Source organism: Hemibagrus wyckioides, linkage group LG16 (genome assembly GCF_019097595.1).
Source record: "Hemibagrus wyckioides isolate EC202008001 linkage group LG16, SWU_Hwy_1.0, whole genome shotgun sequence".
Classification (NCBI taxonomy): Eukaryota; Metazoa; Chordata; class Actinopteri; order Siluriformes; family Bagridae; genus Hemibagrus; species Hemibagrus wyckioides.
This window is the reverse complement of record NC_080725.1, coordinates 17629251-17645519: the sequence shown is the minus strand read 5'-3', so window position 1 is coordinate 17645519 and position 16269 is coordinate 17629251. Positions and strand designations below refer to the sequence as shown.

Below are 16269 nucleotides of genomic sequence, written 5' to 3'. Positions count from 1 at the left end.
CACCTTTCTATCAGAACCAGCATTAACTTCTTCAGCAATTTGAGCAACAGTAGCTCGTCTGTTGGATCAGATCACACGGGCCAGCCCTCGCTCCCCATGTGCATCAATGAGCCTCGGCCGCCCATGACCCTGTCTCTGGTCCACCACTGTTCCTTCCTTGGACCACTTTTGATAGATACTGACCACTGCAGACCGGGAACATCCCACAAGAGCTGCGGTTTTGGAGATGCTCTGATCCAGTGGTCTAGCCATCACAATTTGGCCCTTCATCAAACTCACTCAAATTCTTACACTTGTCCATTTTTCCTGCTTCTAACACATCAACTTTGAGGACAAAATGTTCACTTGCTGCCTAATATATCCCACCCACTAACAGGTGCCATGATGAGGAGATAATCAGTGTTATTCACTTCGCCTCTCAGTGCTCATAATGTTATGGCTGATATATATATATATGTTATACATACTGTATAGTATAGACATAGAAATTTGGCAGATCTCATTTTATCATCATTATCATTATACAACTGAGCAATTTAAGGTTTAGGGCCAGCTTGGTGGACCTGGGAACCTTTTGACCAGTAGTCCAACAGCTTAACCACTAAGTTACCACCTCCCATCTGCATTAAATGTACAGTAAGTCTCAGTACTTCTCACTGACTATTATCAACATGTAATATTTAATTTAACTGATTCCCATTATATATTGGTATCTTAATCTAGCCAAGCACTTAACATGGACTGGCTGAATAATTAAGGCATCATAGTGGGTCCATCACACATACAGACCCCCAGTGTTGGTATGCTGTTAATAAAGTCACCGGATGTCTCTCTTCTCACAGATTCCCAACTGTGATACTTCTATATTTGTCTCCTTAGATTTGATTAAAGTTGTGCACTAATATCCTGTGCATGTGTGTAATATCATGATAGCATTAGGCACTAATTAGATACACTATGATGGAAAAACTAATTATATAATCACCGCCTGATTTTGTATCTTAACAAAATGTCGAATCTATGAATATTTATAAACCTTCATTATACCGGCATATTAAATAGCTATACTTTACTAACAAAACTCTACAGCATATTGAGGTACGTGACAGAGAATTCAATGGGTGTGATTTTATGCCAAAATAGTGTAAAATAAAAATGGTTTCCTGTCAAGGCCAAGGTGGTATAGTAGGCATAACGTCTCTTCCTCACAGCTTCTTGGTACCATATCCAGTTTGTATGGAGTTTCACATGTTCTCTGCATGTCTATACTGGTTTCTTCTGTGTTCTCCAGTTTCCCCCAAAACACTCCAGTAGGTGATAATGACAGAGAGTGTATTCCCGCCTTGTACCCAGTGTTCCCAGTATAGGTCCTACATCTTCTTTGACCCTGACCAGGATAGAGTGGTTACTGAAAATAACTCTTCTGTTCACACCCTGTTAGCACCCTCAGCTCTGACCTGCTCCCTAAAAGGCAACTCACAGGTTCCTGTAATTTAACCAAGGTGGTGGGGTCAGTTAAGAATTAGCAGAAGGTCTGACATTGTTTTCATTGCACATGCAGTTCACCTTCTAGACACCAGGGGGCTCTAAATCACCTTATACAGTATACAGTAAACACCAGGGGCTTTAGATTAAGCTCTTGTGTTATTGTACAATTCAAGATACAAGACACAGTGCTTACAAATCAGGATCATTCCAGACAGTTTGGCTCAGAACTCGATCAGATAGATATCCTAGAAGAGTCTAAGATGCCTGCTCTGACACTTTGATTAAATAGGACAGATATCAGGACTTGAAACCGTGATCAGCACGACAACATTTGGCCAATGAATATAGTATGAGCCCTGGAGAGAATAAACATGCCCACTATTTAGTGTAAACCCGAAGTCAGAAACTTCTAAGCCGGACAATTTACAGTGTTTTCATGTAAGTCACAACTTGAGACCCAGTATACAATTTATTATAGAATATATTAGAGCATAATCATAAACAAAATAGTAATATAATGTACAGATTCATAGTTCCTAGCCAGTTCTGGATAATCACTATTGCTATACAATTTCCAGTTTTCCATTATACCATATCTGATCTAGCCTGGTAATAAGATGGGTGGGATCAAGATGGCATAAAACAGAGAAATACTTGCCTTGAGAAATAAAAGCCTTGAGCAAGTATACTGAACATTTTCAAAAAGGTTATAATATCAGTGTGGACTAGCATTAAATTCAAAACAACACTAAGGGTATTTTGTTATAGTTTATTATTGGAATTTTCATTAAAAGAAGAACTTTTCCCCCTGGAATAAACCATGAGAACTGTATTATTGTGATGTGTTCTGCTTTTTCCTGAGCATGTGACGGTTAAAAAAAACCCAAAACCTTTAGGACCTTTAGGGTTCAAACATCATACCACTGATGTTAATGTCAAAATAAAAACCTACAGCATATCACATGATTTGCGGTAGCTTCAGGACTCGTTTGTTTGACTTTGCTGGTAGAGTGCGTACTGAGATTAGTGAACTGAAAAAGCACTGACACGGGATTTCATCAGAATGTAAAAATTCACATAAAAACATTTGCACTTGTGTTTCGTAATTCTTTATTTCGTATCGCACTCATGCTTTATCAGGTAGAAAATATAACTTAACAATGGTACAAATAGTTGTTTAAATTACATATGTGCATTTTCCACAAATAATAAAATACAGGTATAGCATAGAATATTGTACAGAAATGATAATGCTAACAGAATTTACACTGAAATATAGACATACTGGGTGATAACGCTCTATTCAGTATATAATAACCCTAAATTCATTCATTCATTCATTGTCTATACCCGCTTATTCCTAGGACTCCTAGGGTCATGGGGGTCTGCTGGAGCCTATCCCAGCACACATAGGGCGAAAGGCAGTAACCCTAAATTATATTTTACAATACATTCTAACATCAAGAAATGTAGTCATTTGACCTGGAGAATATGACACATATCAATGGTTATTCAGAGATGAGACCTTTAAGAACCAAAACTACGTGACATCTCACCAAGATCAAATATGAACAGACATGCACATGTATAAATAGTTATATAACCACCAGCAGTTTGGAATCACATGCAACTGAGCGTCCATTCCAGCTGAGATAGAGCTCCACAACGGTTAAATCCATTTAATCCGAAGGCAGTTTGTGTCCTGATGTGTCCGTATTTTGCGATCTCACTGGCAAGCCTTACTTGTCCTTATGGCTGATGCACATGATCAGCTGTAGTGAGCTGCTATAGCCAGCAGGGGGAACAGGCCTGGATCCAGGAGTCTAGAGATATGAGGATATGAGGATCTGAAAATATCAGTCCATGATATCAACGGAGGACGGTGTCACCTGGGTGGTGTGTAGCCGAAGGGCTGCTGTAAGCACAGAGAGCCGTGGTTGGGCAGCGGGTGGCTGTGGTAATATTCCACCAGAGCTGCTACAGAAGGGAAGTGCAAGCCTGCCTCCAGGTAAACGATTTCATCCTACAGGAGGAGAGAGAAAGAATGAGTATAAGTGTGAATATTGATGAACATGTTATCCTTCTAGAGGAGGAATCGGTGATCAGCTAAAATCTAATATCTAACATAGCTTGACAACAAAACCTAGAGGGTTGAGCAATACAGCATATCACTAGGTCTCGTTGACAAAGGTATAATAAGTTCTGTGATGAAGTTCTGTGATCTATCTATCTATCTATCTATCTATCTATCTATCTATCTATCTATCTATCTATCTATCTATCTATCTATCTATCTATCTATCACAAAAGCATTATTTTTAATGAAAAATAGTAACAGCAGCAGAGGATTTCTGTCTAAATAATCTCCTTCAGTTCCATGTTTATATGTGCACACATTACCAGGAATAAAAAATAAACATTTACTTTCTTGCCATTCATTTCTCAATTTCTCACACTTATAGAAAAGAAGGTCAAATTATGGAATTATTTATTATTATTATTATTATTATTATTATTATTATTATTATTATTATTATTATTATTATTATTATTATTATTGTTCTTGTTGTTATTATTATTATTATTATTATTGTTCTTGTTGTAGTTATTATTATTATTATTATTATTAATAATAATAATAATAATAATAATAATAAACATTTTAAATTCAAGTTTAACTCTTGAGGGACTCGTTTTTTTTGTACTTCGGCTCAGGTTTTCAGTAATTATACGACAGACTCTATGTAGGCCGGTAAATAAGTACATTATTGTAATGAATTGTAATTATTATTGTAACTGTAATTAAGTGCAAGTGTAACACCCACCTCCTCAAACACACGGTAATTTCTCGCCTTGTTCAGACTCACATCCCACACAACCAGCACCTACGCATCCAAAAATAGAAAGAAGTGAACAAACACACACATACAAAAATAGCCCACACTCTGTTTCTAAATAACATCCTGCATATGCACCACTGTATTTTGTACCTTTGAGGTCTTTGTTCCTGAGTTTCGGATGCAGTAAAGGCCATCCGGTGGTGAGCCACTCGTGTCTTTAAATAACCTGAAGACAGAAGGAAGAACAGTGAATAACGAGTGTATCTTAAACCAGCCTCTGATGAGTTACAAAGCCACAGAGCATATGGAAGGATAGAAAAGGTACTCCAGGGCACTAGAGGGGGCTTTAATGTTTGTTTCCGCTGTTTCCCCGTATGTTGCATCACGTTTCTTTAAAAATGTTTGATAGAACAGTATAGGAGCTATGTCTGTCTTTAGTCTAACACTTAATTTTTATGGAAAAATGTCTTACTTTTCCACAGCACTGGTCTCGGTTGTGTCAACAAATACGGAGTCAGGCAACTGTACCTAAAAACCAAACGACAACAAACATTCATGTTGAGTTATACATGCCTCTTTTAGTTCCTTGTTTGTATTTCTCACACTCTGTTCTAAGTTACTTCATACTTATAGCATTTCGTCAGTGTCCATTGCGACACTGTTAATTACTTAAAGAAACCATTAGTAATACCATCTCCGTTTACAATAAAAGAGTAGCAGGGTGAGAAGAGCTCCGTGTTTGTTATATACACTTACAGCAGAAGAAAGACGTCACACTCATTACAGGAATATTATGCAAGTGCGCTGTATGTCTACTGAGAATCTGACTCACAACCTGATGAGGTTCACTCACATTTTCATAGTCGTTATCGTCAGAGTCTTCATCGCTGTTTGACACGACGTTCTTTTTCAAGGGCTTCTCTTCCACAGAGGACCGAAAACTTTGACCATCAGGCGATGATCTTCTGAGAGGAAGTAAATGTGAAAATGTACACCTTTGTGGCTTTGTATTTTCCATAAAGGACAAAAATGAGGAAGAATAAACTACAGTGCTGTATTATAACGCGTATTGTGTAGGTTTACAGGAAGAATCCACCCTGAACGTGTTTCCAATATCATTTTGCAATGAAAAATTGTTGAGGAAGGTTGTGTATCTGACAGCAAACATTATTTACATACTATTTTGTGCCCAAGTGAGCTGTCAGTTTGAAGTAACTCAACGTCATATCTACGATCGATGCTTTATTCCTTTAGTCTGTCCAGATCTCTCATGTGCATACTCTGTTCATTCAATGCAGCTTCTCCAGCTTTGACTTTCATACTAATACTGCCGTCAACTCCGACACCATCTGATAGCTCTCTCAGCACCAACCAATAAATTGCTAAAAGATTTCAGTATAAATATATTCAATGTCTTTCAAGGTGGAGTTTTCCTTAACATCTAGCAAGACTTTGTAGGGATTAATTCAACATTGCAGGTTTTCAATAAACATTTCCAGGTCTAATCAATGTATTTACAGATTGTCAGCGATGCTAGGGAATTCAAAGTGAGGCTAAGGGATTAAATTCGTGATGACAATAGTCAAAAGAGCATTTAAATAGAGTGAAAACAGACACCTACTGTAAAGATATCTGAATGTGTTTGGGCTTCATCCCTGGTGGTGGACCCTTGGGTGGAGGTTTGCAGACCAGCGGTGGGAGTTTTCTGTCTCCAGGTGAATTGATCACATTGTGTGTATTAGATCTGTCACGAGGGTTCAAAACCAGTTTATTTTCCAGGTCTTCACAGATATTGACAGTGGATGGGTTTTTAATGACCATGGTTGGAGAAGGCTTCCGCTCATATCCTGGGAAAGTGGAAATGGACACACTTCCACCTACAGTCTTTTTCTGGCACGTGGGGAATGTAGCTGGCACAACTGTCATTCTGTTAAAGACTGGTTTCTGTAGTGGAGGAAGAGGAGGAGCAGATAGCACAGGAGGAGGGCCATTTTTCGTAGTTTCGGAGAGATTCAGTGGGCTTGGGACAGGAATGGTTGGTTTCTTCTGGATGGGGATCGGTGGCTTATTGGGTGGATGGGGTAGTGGTGGTGGAGGGCCTTTGGGATGGTAGGGTACAGGTGGAGGAGGGTAAGACGGAGGCGGTGCTTTGGGCTGACCTGAAAAAATCCACATTTAGTTATTTTACTTTATTTTCTAGAAAGCTGTCATTCATGGAAAGCAGCTTTAAAGATGGATCAAAATATATATAAAGCTACCTGCTGGTCCATCAGGCATAAGATAGTCGTCATCATCGCTTTCATCATTTTGTTCCACATCATCTGTAAAAAAAAATAAATAATTGTTAATAATTAAAAGCTCACAGTTTCTGAGACTCTATTATTTAATGCTTGTTGTCAGTCACACTACCTCCATCATGGTCATCTGGGGCATTGGTGAGCTCCATTGGGCTCTCAATTGGACCATAGAAACTTTCATCAGAGTCAGAGTCACTAGAATAAGAAAAATAAATGATAAAAAATACAATTATGATAAAAATATGTTAAAATATGGAATTTAAGTAAAAGGTAAAATCTGTATAGAAAATCCCAGGCCTCATTTTGGTACAAATCAGTATTAAAAGCAAGTAAACCATGCAAGACGCAAACTTTTTTCCCCCATTTTCTTTTTTCCCCATTTAGTCAGAGACCAATAAACTATTTTTTCATACAGAAGCTCATGTAGTGTAAAAAGATTTTTTTTACCCTGGGTCCAGGCAGTCCTTCTTGTCATTATAGTGGCTGATCTCTTTCCTCAGATAGCGCATCCATTTCTGTTGGAGATAGAAGTTTAATGTTGGAGATGGAGATTAATAGTCTACACTACTACACTGATGAAGCTCGAAACATATAGAGTGTTGAATAAACATCTCACCCTTCTCTCATCCTCACTGGCTGCTGAAAAATACCACGTGCGGTGCCTCTTACTGAAATGCACGATCTTAAAAGGAAAAACATTGCTAGATGTGGTCTCCTCCGTCGCTCTCATGACCCTGATGACCAAACAGAAATTATGTGAGAAATATCGGGCAAAAATTCTTTCACATCCTCTCTATACTAAAGGAAAGGATTCCAAGAATCAAAAAATCACCTCTGAGGTTCAATTTTATTTGTATTTTATTAATAGACGCCTTAACAATTCATCCACACAGAAACCTGGATGTAGATTTATATTTAGATTCCTAATGAACCAGCTATAAGTGGCAGTGGTAAGAAAAACTCCCTGAGCTGACACAAGGGGAAAAAAAGCTTCAAGAGGAACCAGACTTAAAGGAAACCGTTCCCCTTCTGGTTGCCAGTGCTTTTATAAACCATTACCCAATACACAGTTGCAGGCTATAAAGTCAGTTCACTAAATGTGCTGAAAGGATTTCGAGTAACGGTATGATTACTGTGTCCACTAAGGGCGAGACTTGGGCCTAAACTGGAAGTGCAGTCTTTCGGGTCTATCCACAACAGCATGAAATTCTCTGGTATTAAAATCCTATTGCTTTGGTAAAAGTCTGATGTGCCGTTTTGGTGGTCTGTATGGATCATAAACATACACAGCTGGCTCTTAGAAGATGTCAGAGCGCTTGCAGCTATACTAAAAGTCTGTTTTTACCAAACCACAGCTGGGACCATAGACTAGACACAATAATTAAGCACACACTGGATACACTACCCCGTCCCTTCTCAGGGGCGGAACTGAGTGGAGTATAGCCAACCCCTTGATGGTAAATCATACTAGAGACACACCTCTCACATCATCTGCACTCACCTAACATGCATGAGAAACTAGTTTTTAGTGGACAAATTGACACCATTCTAGTGTGCTTGAGGCTAAATATAGGACAGGACGTGGCTACGCAAGTACTCAGAAATGAACATACGTTTACACCACAAGTACATTTTAAGTAAGTTTAGCGTGACTCATAGTTAAAGTCTGGTTTAATGTCTAGACCAGTTTCATGCTTCAAATTCTAATTCATAAAGCATCATCATAGAAGTAATATTAGAGCATGTCTTGAGGGTGGCATGTTGTCCCCCCGCCCCCCAAAGTCCGCACAGCATTTTAACTCTTCACATTGTCAGTAAATGAAAATGGTTAGTATGAACTTGCCTGTTGTAGCCGTTGAGGGAAAACGCTCCCTGTGGTGTGGCAGACGTACTGGTCTTGAAATAGTACACGCAGCCTTTGTGGATTATAATGTAGCGAAGAGGCCCTGTGGAAATGGCAAGAGAAAATATTCCAGAATTTACATACAAGTCACTTAAACCTTATAAAGAAGGTGTCTCTTTATTCTTAATAAGCAACATGACAACACTCACATTTCATCAGGCTGAACTGGCTTCCCCCCTTTTTATGTAGATACCCTGAAATGGGAACACCTCCAGGCATGGTCAGAAGATTCTGAGCTCCTATAGCCCTCATCGGGACGGGCCAGGAAATCGGCACAGCAGTCATATTTCTATAGCAGAGATGAAAGATTAGTCTCGATCATTGAATTCCTTAAGTTGATCTTGGTGTGATTCTGTACCCACGATTATAATTATAGTTGTAAACTTAGTTTGGAGAGAGACGGAATGAAATGCGGCATAACAGCATGAAATAAAGAAGGGTTCGGCTGACAGGAAACTGCTGTTAGAACTGCTACAAAATTAGAAAGCCACAAAACAGTATAAATATAAGAGAGCGCAACTCTGTAGGCCTTTCATGTGTCGGACACTTGTAGAAACAATGCAGCTGACTTACATTAAAATATAGACAGTTAGATAAGATACAGATCGGTGATACAGATACGATTCAGTTCGGTATTTTGATATCACACAATCAAGATCGCAATGATTCAATTATTTTAAATCATGAATGAAAGGTCTCTGGCACCACAGCGCTCAAACTCTCTCCATTCATCCAGTCCACAGCCTAAACTTACCTCTTAACCATCTGCCTCCTAATGCCCCTCACTGACATGCTCTCACTGGACATGCTGGTAGTGGAGACAACATCCCAAATAAGATCCACATAACACTGAGGAGGTGCAGCGCGCACCAGACGACTAATAAAGCCTGTCCGATTAGTGCGATGCCTCCAGTCAAAACCTTGACCCTGGACCAGACAAAGCCAGGGCAGGAAAGGAAGGAAACAACACGTTTCCCGGGGAATGCACAATCCCCTACTGTGCTCTTGATCGTGCTGAGGGTCACAGATTTCCAGCAGAGTTTGCTGTTCCAAGCCTACCATGTGACAGCCAGTGCAGAAAGACTGGACATGCAGACATATGAAGCAGAAAAGGAAGGGGGAAAAACTCCCTCAGATCTCTGAATCTGATTTTATCCCAAATCCCAAATTGTTCTGGAAGCTCATTAGTGGGTGGAGCCGGCAGATTATCTAACTCCAGGGAACAAATGGAACTGGAGGTTCAACGAAATGTAGCGTGACGGATCCAGTACACAACTGTAGGACAGAACTGCTACGCTGACTTAGTTGTGAATATGTAACCAAACCAAAGCAAACTTCATTATGCTTGAATATTCAGAGCACTAAAATTTGCCGGCGTTGCAATGTAACCAGAAATATTTTGTCGAACATTCACGACCTTTCAACTGCAAACCACATGAAAGGCAAACAACAAACGGGCATTATCTCCTTTTCCTCTTTTGAACTTGAGCTAGTTTCCACCAGGGAGCAATAAACGTGCAAAAAACAAAAACACACACCCTTACACATAATTTGCATCAGACGCTGCTTTCCTTTCCACATGAGCATTGTGTGGGTGCAATAAAGTTAAAAAAAGACACACGTCGCCCACAGAATAGTTGTTAAGGTATGACGCGTGAGCAATTACAGATTAATCAGCTTAATTCATTGTCCCAGGCATGAGGACCACAATGAATTTATAGACAGAATGTGATTGAATATCAAACTGAGTAATAAAGATAAGTGAATAGAAACAATCAGATGACAGGGAACCAGCTTCTGTTTCATGTTATACAAAAGTTCTTACTCACTATAGTTTATTACTGTGGTATCTTTATCTGTCTACTGCTCAAATCTCTGTATTTTATTTGGATCTGAACCTGAAAACTGTAAAACGATGCTACTCTTAACTGTATGTCCTGTGAACCTTTTTTTGCCAACCCTTGAAAATAACTGAGAATAGCTGAGACGGTGAACAACGGAAAATGGTCTATAGACATTACATAAAAACTGGTGGCTGAGAAATTCTAACTTTATTCAACTCACTTCCTGAGGTAACTTCCCACAAGATGACCCAGAGGTGGAGTTAAAGCCCTGGGTGCTAACAAGAAGCCCACATGCCGATAAGAAGCAAACTGCACAGAGATGCCATGCTAATATTAACTATGAGATGACGTTTAGGACGATCATCGCTGATTAGATCTATTCCAAGCTTATTTATTCGATCACTTTAGTTGACATGAAAGATTATACATTTTGATCGGAGAAAAGGATAATCTGCGCAGAAGGTAGTGCTTCCGTTCCAAATCATAAAAAATAAGATATAATTAGAAAAACACATTTATTCATCGGCGGACTTGCTTCTTGAGGCGTCAAAGCAAGTACTCACTAAAATAAACAGCTAGGTCTTTTGTGCATTTTAGAAAAAAACACATTGAGACAGTGATACAATCCACAAATCAGTGGTAGACCAACAGGGAACTACTTCACAGATCTTCACGCTCACCAGATCGTTCTGGTGAAATGAGGTGATGTCTGAGTGACATCAGATGTATGATGTTAGCACGTTGTAATATCGCAGTGTTTCCTTCAGGGTCTTCACGTAACTGACAGATGATTTCACAGGAAACGTATTTCTTGTAAACTCGATTTCTTTTACTTTCTATTCCGAAAGAGAAAGATTTGCTGAAGTCTGGGTATTGGACCACAGGCAGAGGACAGGATTGGCATACATTCACCGCCCATTTGATAAATCTGTGCATCTGCACATTCATATAAATCTGTCGAATCAGCCAGTTGTGTGGTAGCAGCACAATGTAAATAAAAATCATGCCAATACAGGATAAGTTAATCTTCAGATTAGACCATCACAATGGGGAAAAAGTCTGATCTGTTTCGGTACATCTGAATCTCTTCAAATGAATCGAAGTAATTGAGGAACATTAAAATAAATAAGGAATAATACACTACAGGGTGTGGTGTTATAAGGAAAATAAACCATGTCACTGTGGTGTGATCTAGTTCAACATAAAGCAGAGTTACCACCCTGAGGTTGATTATTTCCTAGTATCGGCAAATCCCTTTGTGTTTCAGTTCGTAAAGCACCTGAACACAAACTTAAATAACTATAAAACTAACAACTCCTTGTTGTCACTCAAACAAAAGCAGGTACAATGATCATCACGACTTTAATAAGACAAAACTGCAGCTTCTCATGCCACATGAAAGTCCTCTATCCTGATACTTTCCTTCGGTGGAAAAATGTACGACTACAAAAATACTGATACTGGGGAATTCCCTTAAAATACATAAGTGTACTCTGTAATGTATGTGTGTTCTTAATAAAGAAAGAAAACACTGTCTGACCAGTCAACATGGCTGTTGTATAAACAAACATAACGCTCATACATATAATGTAACCAGAAGACTGAATGGAGTAATTCTGCTTTGGTGGTTTCCATGGTTTCCCCCCCCGCATCACTTCCCTTATTCTGTTCCAAATATGGGCTTTGTTACTTACGGCAGGAAACTTTGCTTTGAGTTACAAAAGACTTCAGAAGAATCAAGACACATGGCCTAAATAACACAGACTTGCAGGGTATAGTGTGAGAAGAGGATTGCGTTCATGGCTGCTTAACCTGCTGCAGGAAGCTTCGCCCACTTAACCGCGGCCAAACGGAGCACTGACCTTCTGCAGGCAGCTCTGACTCAGTGTGCGTGTTTATAAATCAGGCTCTGGTTTTGTGATATGACTGTAGAGCTTAATTCCTGTCAGAGAGAGCCAATAAATGGTCAGTTACTTAGATTATTATTATTGAATCAATAAAGAGCTCCGACACAGTTTTTTCCAGTCTAGTTGGAATATTCAAAAACCAACGTTTCGTGGTGCTGTAAATGTGCATGGCAAAGTTAAATGAGTCACTATTAGTCAGAAACAACATTTTAAGTTGCTTAAGTTTAGCTTACCATTTGAACACATAAATCCAGGATAAAGCCTGTCACTTCAGTGATAGGCTGCGTGTACAAACAGAACACAGTACTGACACTCTGATATCCAAGGATGACAAGTGTAGTGCAAATAGGGTCACGTTTTTGAGTGACGAGCAAAAGAACGGCAAAATCAGCAGACCCCCTGAAATACTAAAAGTGTACACCTAGATAGTCTCCATCTGCCACCCAGTCAGTAGAAGAGTGGGTTCAAATTGACATTTAAGAGACTGGTGGCATCCTAACCTGATTTGACTGGAGGTTTAACCAGGCATTAGGAAAGCAATGACATGAGACATGACATTTTTCCTTCAGGTGTGCCTATTACAGACGCTCTATGCATTAACATCTTGATCATTTATAATAATAAGCAGGTTCACAATTACAATTTCACTGTAAAGCTTCACGACATTGATTCTGCTCTACAACTGAACTCCTCAAGACCCTTGCCAAGACATTCTAACCACTTAACTGCGTACTCGAAACACGGCATTAGAGTGTTACGGTACATCCAAAGGCGTACGTCTGATCAATATCACCTTAGTGGATGAACAAAAGGACACTTACATAAAACTCCAACACATTTTCACTTGATCTTCTTGATGCGGATGTGCAAACACTCTCTTTTGCTTCACCGAGAGCGCCATGGATATATGGTAAAGTCCATCACCACGTTATCAGGCTGAAGCTGAACGCATGATTGTAAGCAGAAAGATTCCACAGAAGCCAATCTTCAGGAACCGATAGAGCTGAACAGCAACAGACTAAGCTGCTTGCGATCTGAGACTCTCACACATTGTCAAGTCACTTCCTCCTCCGAGCCACAACATGTACACACGGCAACTGTGTCAGAGCCACATTTCCTGTTGGCTGATGGCTTGGACAGCTGATTGGCCGATTCTTACAGCCAGGGCCTGAGTTTGAGGGACTTTCCACCTCAACAACTATAGATCTCTCTAAAGTAGCATCAATGACTTGTAACAGGTGTCCAAATATTTTCACTTTCAAAAGATTTTCCTATTTCTCTAGATCAGGCATGAAAATAGATCTGAGAATTCTAATAAATCCTTTTGTTTTTTTTAAGCATTATGTGTATCACATAGTCTATTGTTTCTATTTGGGCCACATCCTCTTAGAAATCTAGAATTTTCTTGCTGGAGGAACCACAATTTTGAACATTTTAGTCTTTTTTTAGGTGGCTTTTTCCTAAGCGATAACAAGTTGCTAGCTAAGCACGAAATTATTTAAAAAAAACTATATCCAGCATTACACGCTTCTCTACTTGATACTGCAAATCCTTCTTCTACGATTTATAGCTAGCCCAAAACGTGCACATGCCTTATAGCTAGATGTTGTTCATCTTGTTATATCAAACAACTGTGTAACATACCATGAACAAATTCCGTGCTATTGTTACCATTGTCCAAATATGGTCAATATCCAGTTCGAAAATCTATTACCCCATATGCACATACAAATGGAGAATGAACCACTCATTTCACTTCCTATTCCATAGTTTGAATACAAATGAAGCGACCGCATAGTAAGGTTGAAAATGAATGAACACTACGAGAAGTGGGGGGGGGGAGGCCAGGCTCAGGTCAGGAAGTCTACAAAGACACATGCGCAAATGGAGAATGTTGTCATCTGCCCTTCTCTAAAATGTGGAACTTGCACCATCCTATTATCTGTTTTTAACACTGATAACCCACACAGTGGATATCAGGACTTCTTTCTTTCAGACCTCTTTAATCTAATCAGCAAACACAGACGGGCGATCTTGGGTTTGCCTCAAGACGGGAAGAGACAAAGAAAGAGAGACCTCAGAGGTGGGTTTGTTATCGGAGTATGGATGCAGGAGATTTAAAGCAACAAAGAGGTCTCAGGTGGTTGGATTTTTAATAAGGACAGTGTCTGGCTTAAGAGACGCTATGAGAAAAACAGGCTTGGGAAACTGCTCCATAAACAACTCTGATGCTCATACGTGTCATGTGTAAGTGAAAAACAGAAGAGCAACTTTTATTTACATCACAGAGGATGTCCATAATGGTCAATGATCAGACTTTCAGCAAGAAAGAGACTGTCCACAGGTACACACTGTTTTTTTTTTAATTTATATTACTTGTTTGTCCAGGCATCTCATTTTCTATTTCAGAAGAACGTGAAGAGGCTCTGACTGAACTGACATTATACCTAATTCCAACAAAACTGTAACTAGTGAAGATCTCTTGAATAAAGGAGAATAAAAAAAAAGCTATAGATATCTGATATCTATCAAAATCTATTTGATTATAATTTTCTATGACCTTCCAGTAGAATAAAACCATTTCTAAATAGAGTAACAATATATAGAAATACGCATAATAATGCTATAGTTGCTTAAAAAATATTAAAAATCGAATCGATTCGATAGAAATATAATGTGTATACGTCCATGTTTAAGATTTTTTTCACTCGCTAAAAAATGTTCACCTTGTTTGCAGTAAAGCCCAACACCAGATGCAGATACAGCCATACTGGTAGAAATTTTCATTTTATTTGTAGAGATATAATAACTACATTAGATGCCAAGGAGTTTCAGCTACTGTACAACACGCATAACAGAGAACGACCATCAGCATTCTTACACTGCTCAGGCTATGGCACTGCCCTTTTTTTCTGGACACAAAAGTGAATTCGAGAACACGTCTTCTAAAAATTTCCAAGTGCACATACTCTTAAGTACCAAGAAACTATAGCGCACTTATATGTAACCCAAATATAACCATTGGGGAAAAAAGGCTGTTGTTAAAAAGAAGAAAGAAGCAAACAGGGGGGCTTACCCATTGAGGACATCTGATGGAGCATGAGCGTGCATACTTAGTCTCAGCGGTTTGCAGCGAACAAGTCCACTTCCTCTCTGGCCCTCTTCGAAGTGCTATTTATGAGATCCTCCCACTTGCACTGCACACTCTTCTCTGTTATTTAGAAAATGGTCAAAGGTTAGTTTCTAACATCTACCATCTCCAGAAAGTGGTCAGATATCTTTGGACCCTTATTCAAAGACATTTCTAAAGACACAGACATGCAGATGTGTTAAATAGCATTTCTACAATAGACTGTATCCAAGGATGTATCTGCTGTTTGAACTGATATTTAATGCTGAACAGTTTAGACTGATTTTTTAGGTTACACAGTTAAATGAACCCATACCGACTTTAACCTTACCCAGAAAAGGTCTCATAAAAGCCTGCTGGCAGATTTACCACTCCTGATGATCTGGGCGTATTACACAGTAAACACATTCAGCTCAGCAAACAGAGAGGACTGACATGAGATATATGGTTTGTATGGTTTTCACTTGCAGAAAATCCACAGGGTGGAGTGTTGAGATACAATACTCTATGCTGACTGGCACGAATTCATTTACATGTCCAACCTTCCCATCACCACCCACTGTGGAACACTTGTGAGATTCACCACGAAGGTTAGGTAGCAATAAAAACACTGAAAATGAGAAAGGAATCGAAACCGATGCATAGGAAACTTGAACAAAACAGCACCCAAGTCTGGGCTGTTTCCATGTCAGTAATTAAGCACTTTCTATTTAATCGTTTCTGCTTCTGCTTTATTGCACGAATGTGGATGTAAACGAGATAGACAGGATGTATATTTAGCAAACTATTTTCAGTGCACCCAACCTTAAAGAAAGATTGTAGGACAGTGTTGGAGCAGTTCAGCAATTCCAGCTTTTTAA

At 39.2% G+C, this 16269-nt stretch overlaps 1 protein-coding gene across 4 annotated transcripts; it reads right to left on the bottom strand.

Moving 5' to 3' along the window:
- Positions 1 to 2569: 2569 nt before the first annotated feature.
- sh3bp2 (SH3-domain binding protein 2) lies at positions 2570 to 15813 on the bottom strand. 4 transcript variants are annotated; one of them, XM_058411672.1, is made up of 14 exons: positions 15741 to 15813; positions 15356 to 15490; positions 8678 to 8817; positions 8469 to 8571; positions 7242 to 7359; positions 7073 to 7140; positions 6738 to 6820; positions 6587 to 6649; positions 5950 to 6487; positions 5182 to 5293; positions 4801 to 4856; positions 4479 to 4554; positions 4314 to 4373; positions 2573 to 3511 (listed from the first exon to the last, which is right to left on the bottom strand). In XM_058411672.1, the coding sequence occupies exons 2-14, from the start codon at positions 15388 to 15390 to the stop codon at positions 3374 to 3376; spliced, it is 1590 nt and encodes a 529-aa protein (XP_058267655.1). In that variant the 5' UTR covers positions 15391 to 15490; positions 15741 to 15813; the 3' UTR covers positions 2573 to 3373. The 4 variants fall into 4 exon arrangements, with proteins under 4 accessions (XP_058267653.1, XP_058267652.1, XP_058267655.1 ...); XM_058411670.1 differs by lacking the exons at positions 15356 to 15490; positions 15741 to 15813 and adding an exon at positions 9283 to 10332 and having other exon boundaries at positions 2570 to 3511; positions 5182 to 5290; XM_058411669.1 differs by lacking the exons at positions 15356 to 15490; positions 15741 to 15813 and adding an exon at positions 9283 to 10329 and having other exon boundaries at positions 2571 to 3511.
- Positions 15814 to 16269: the final 456 nt, after the last annotated feature.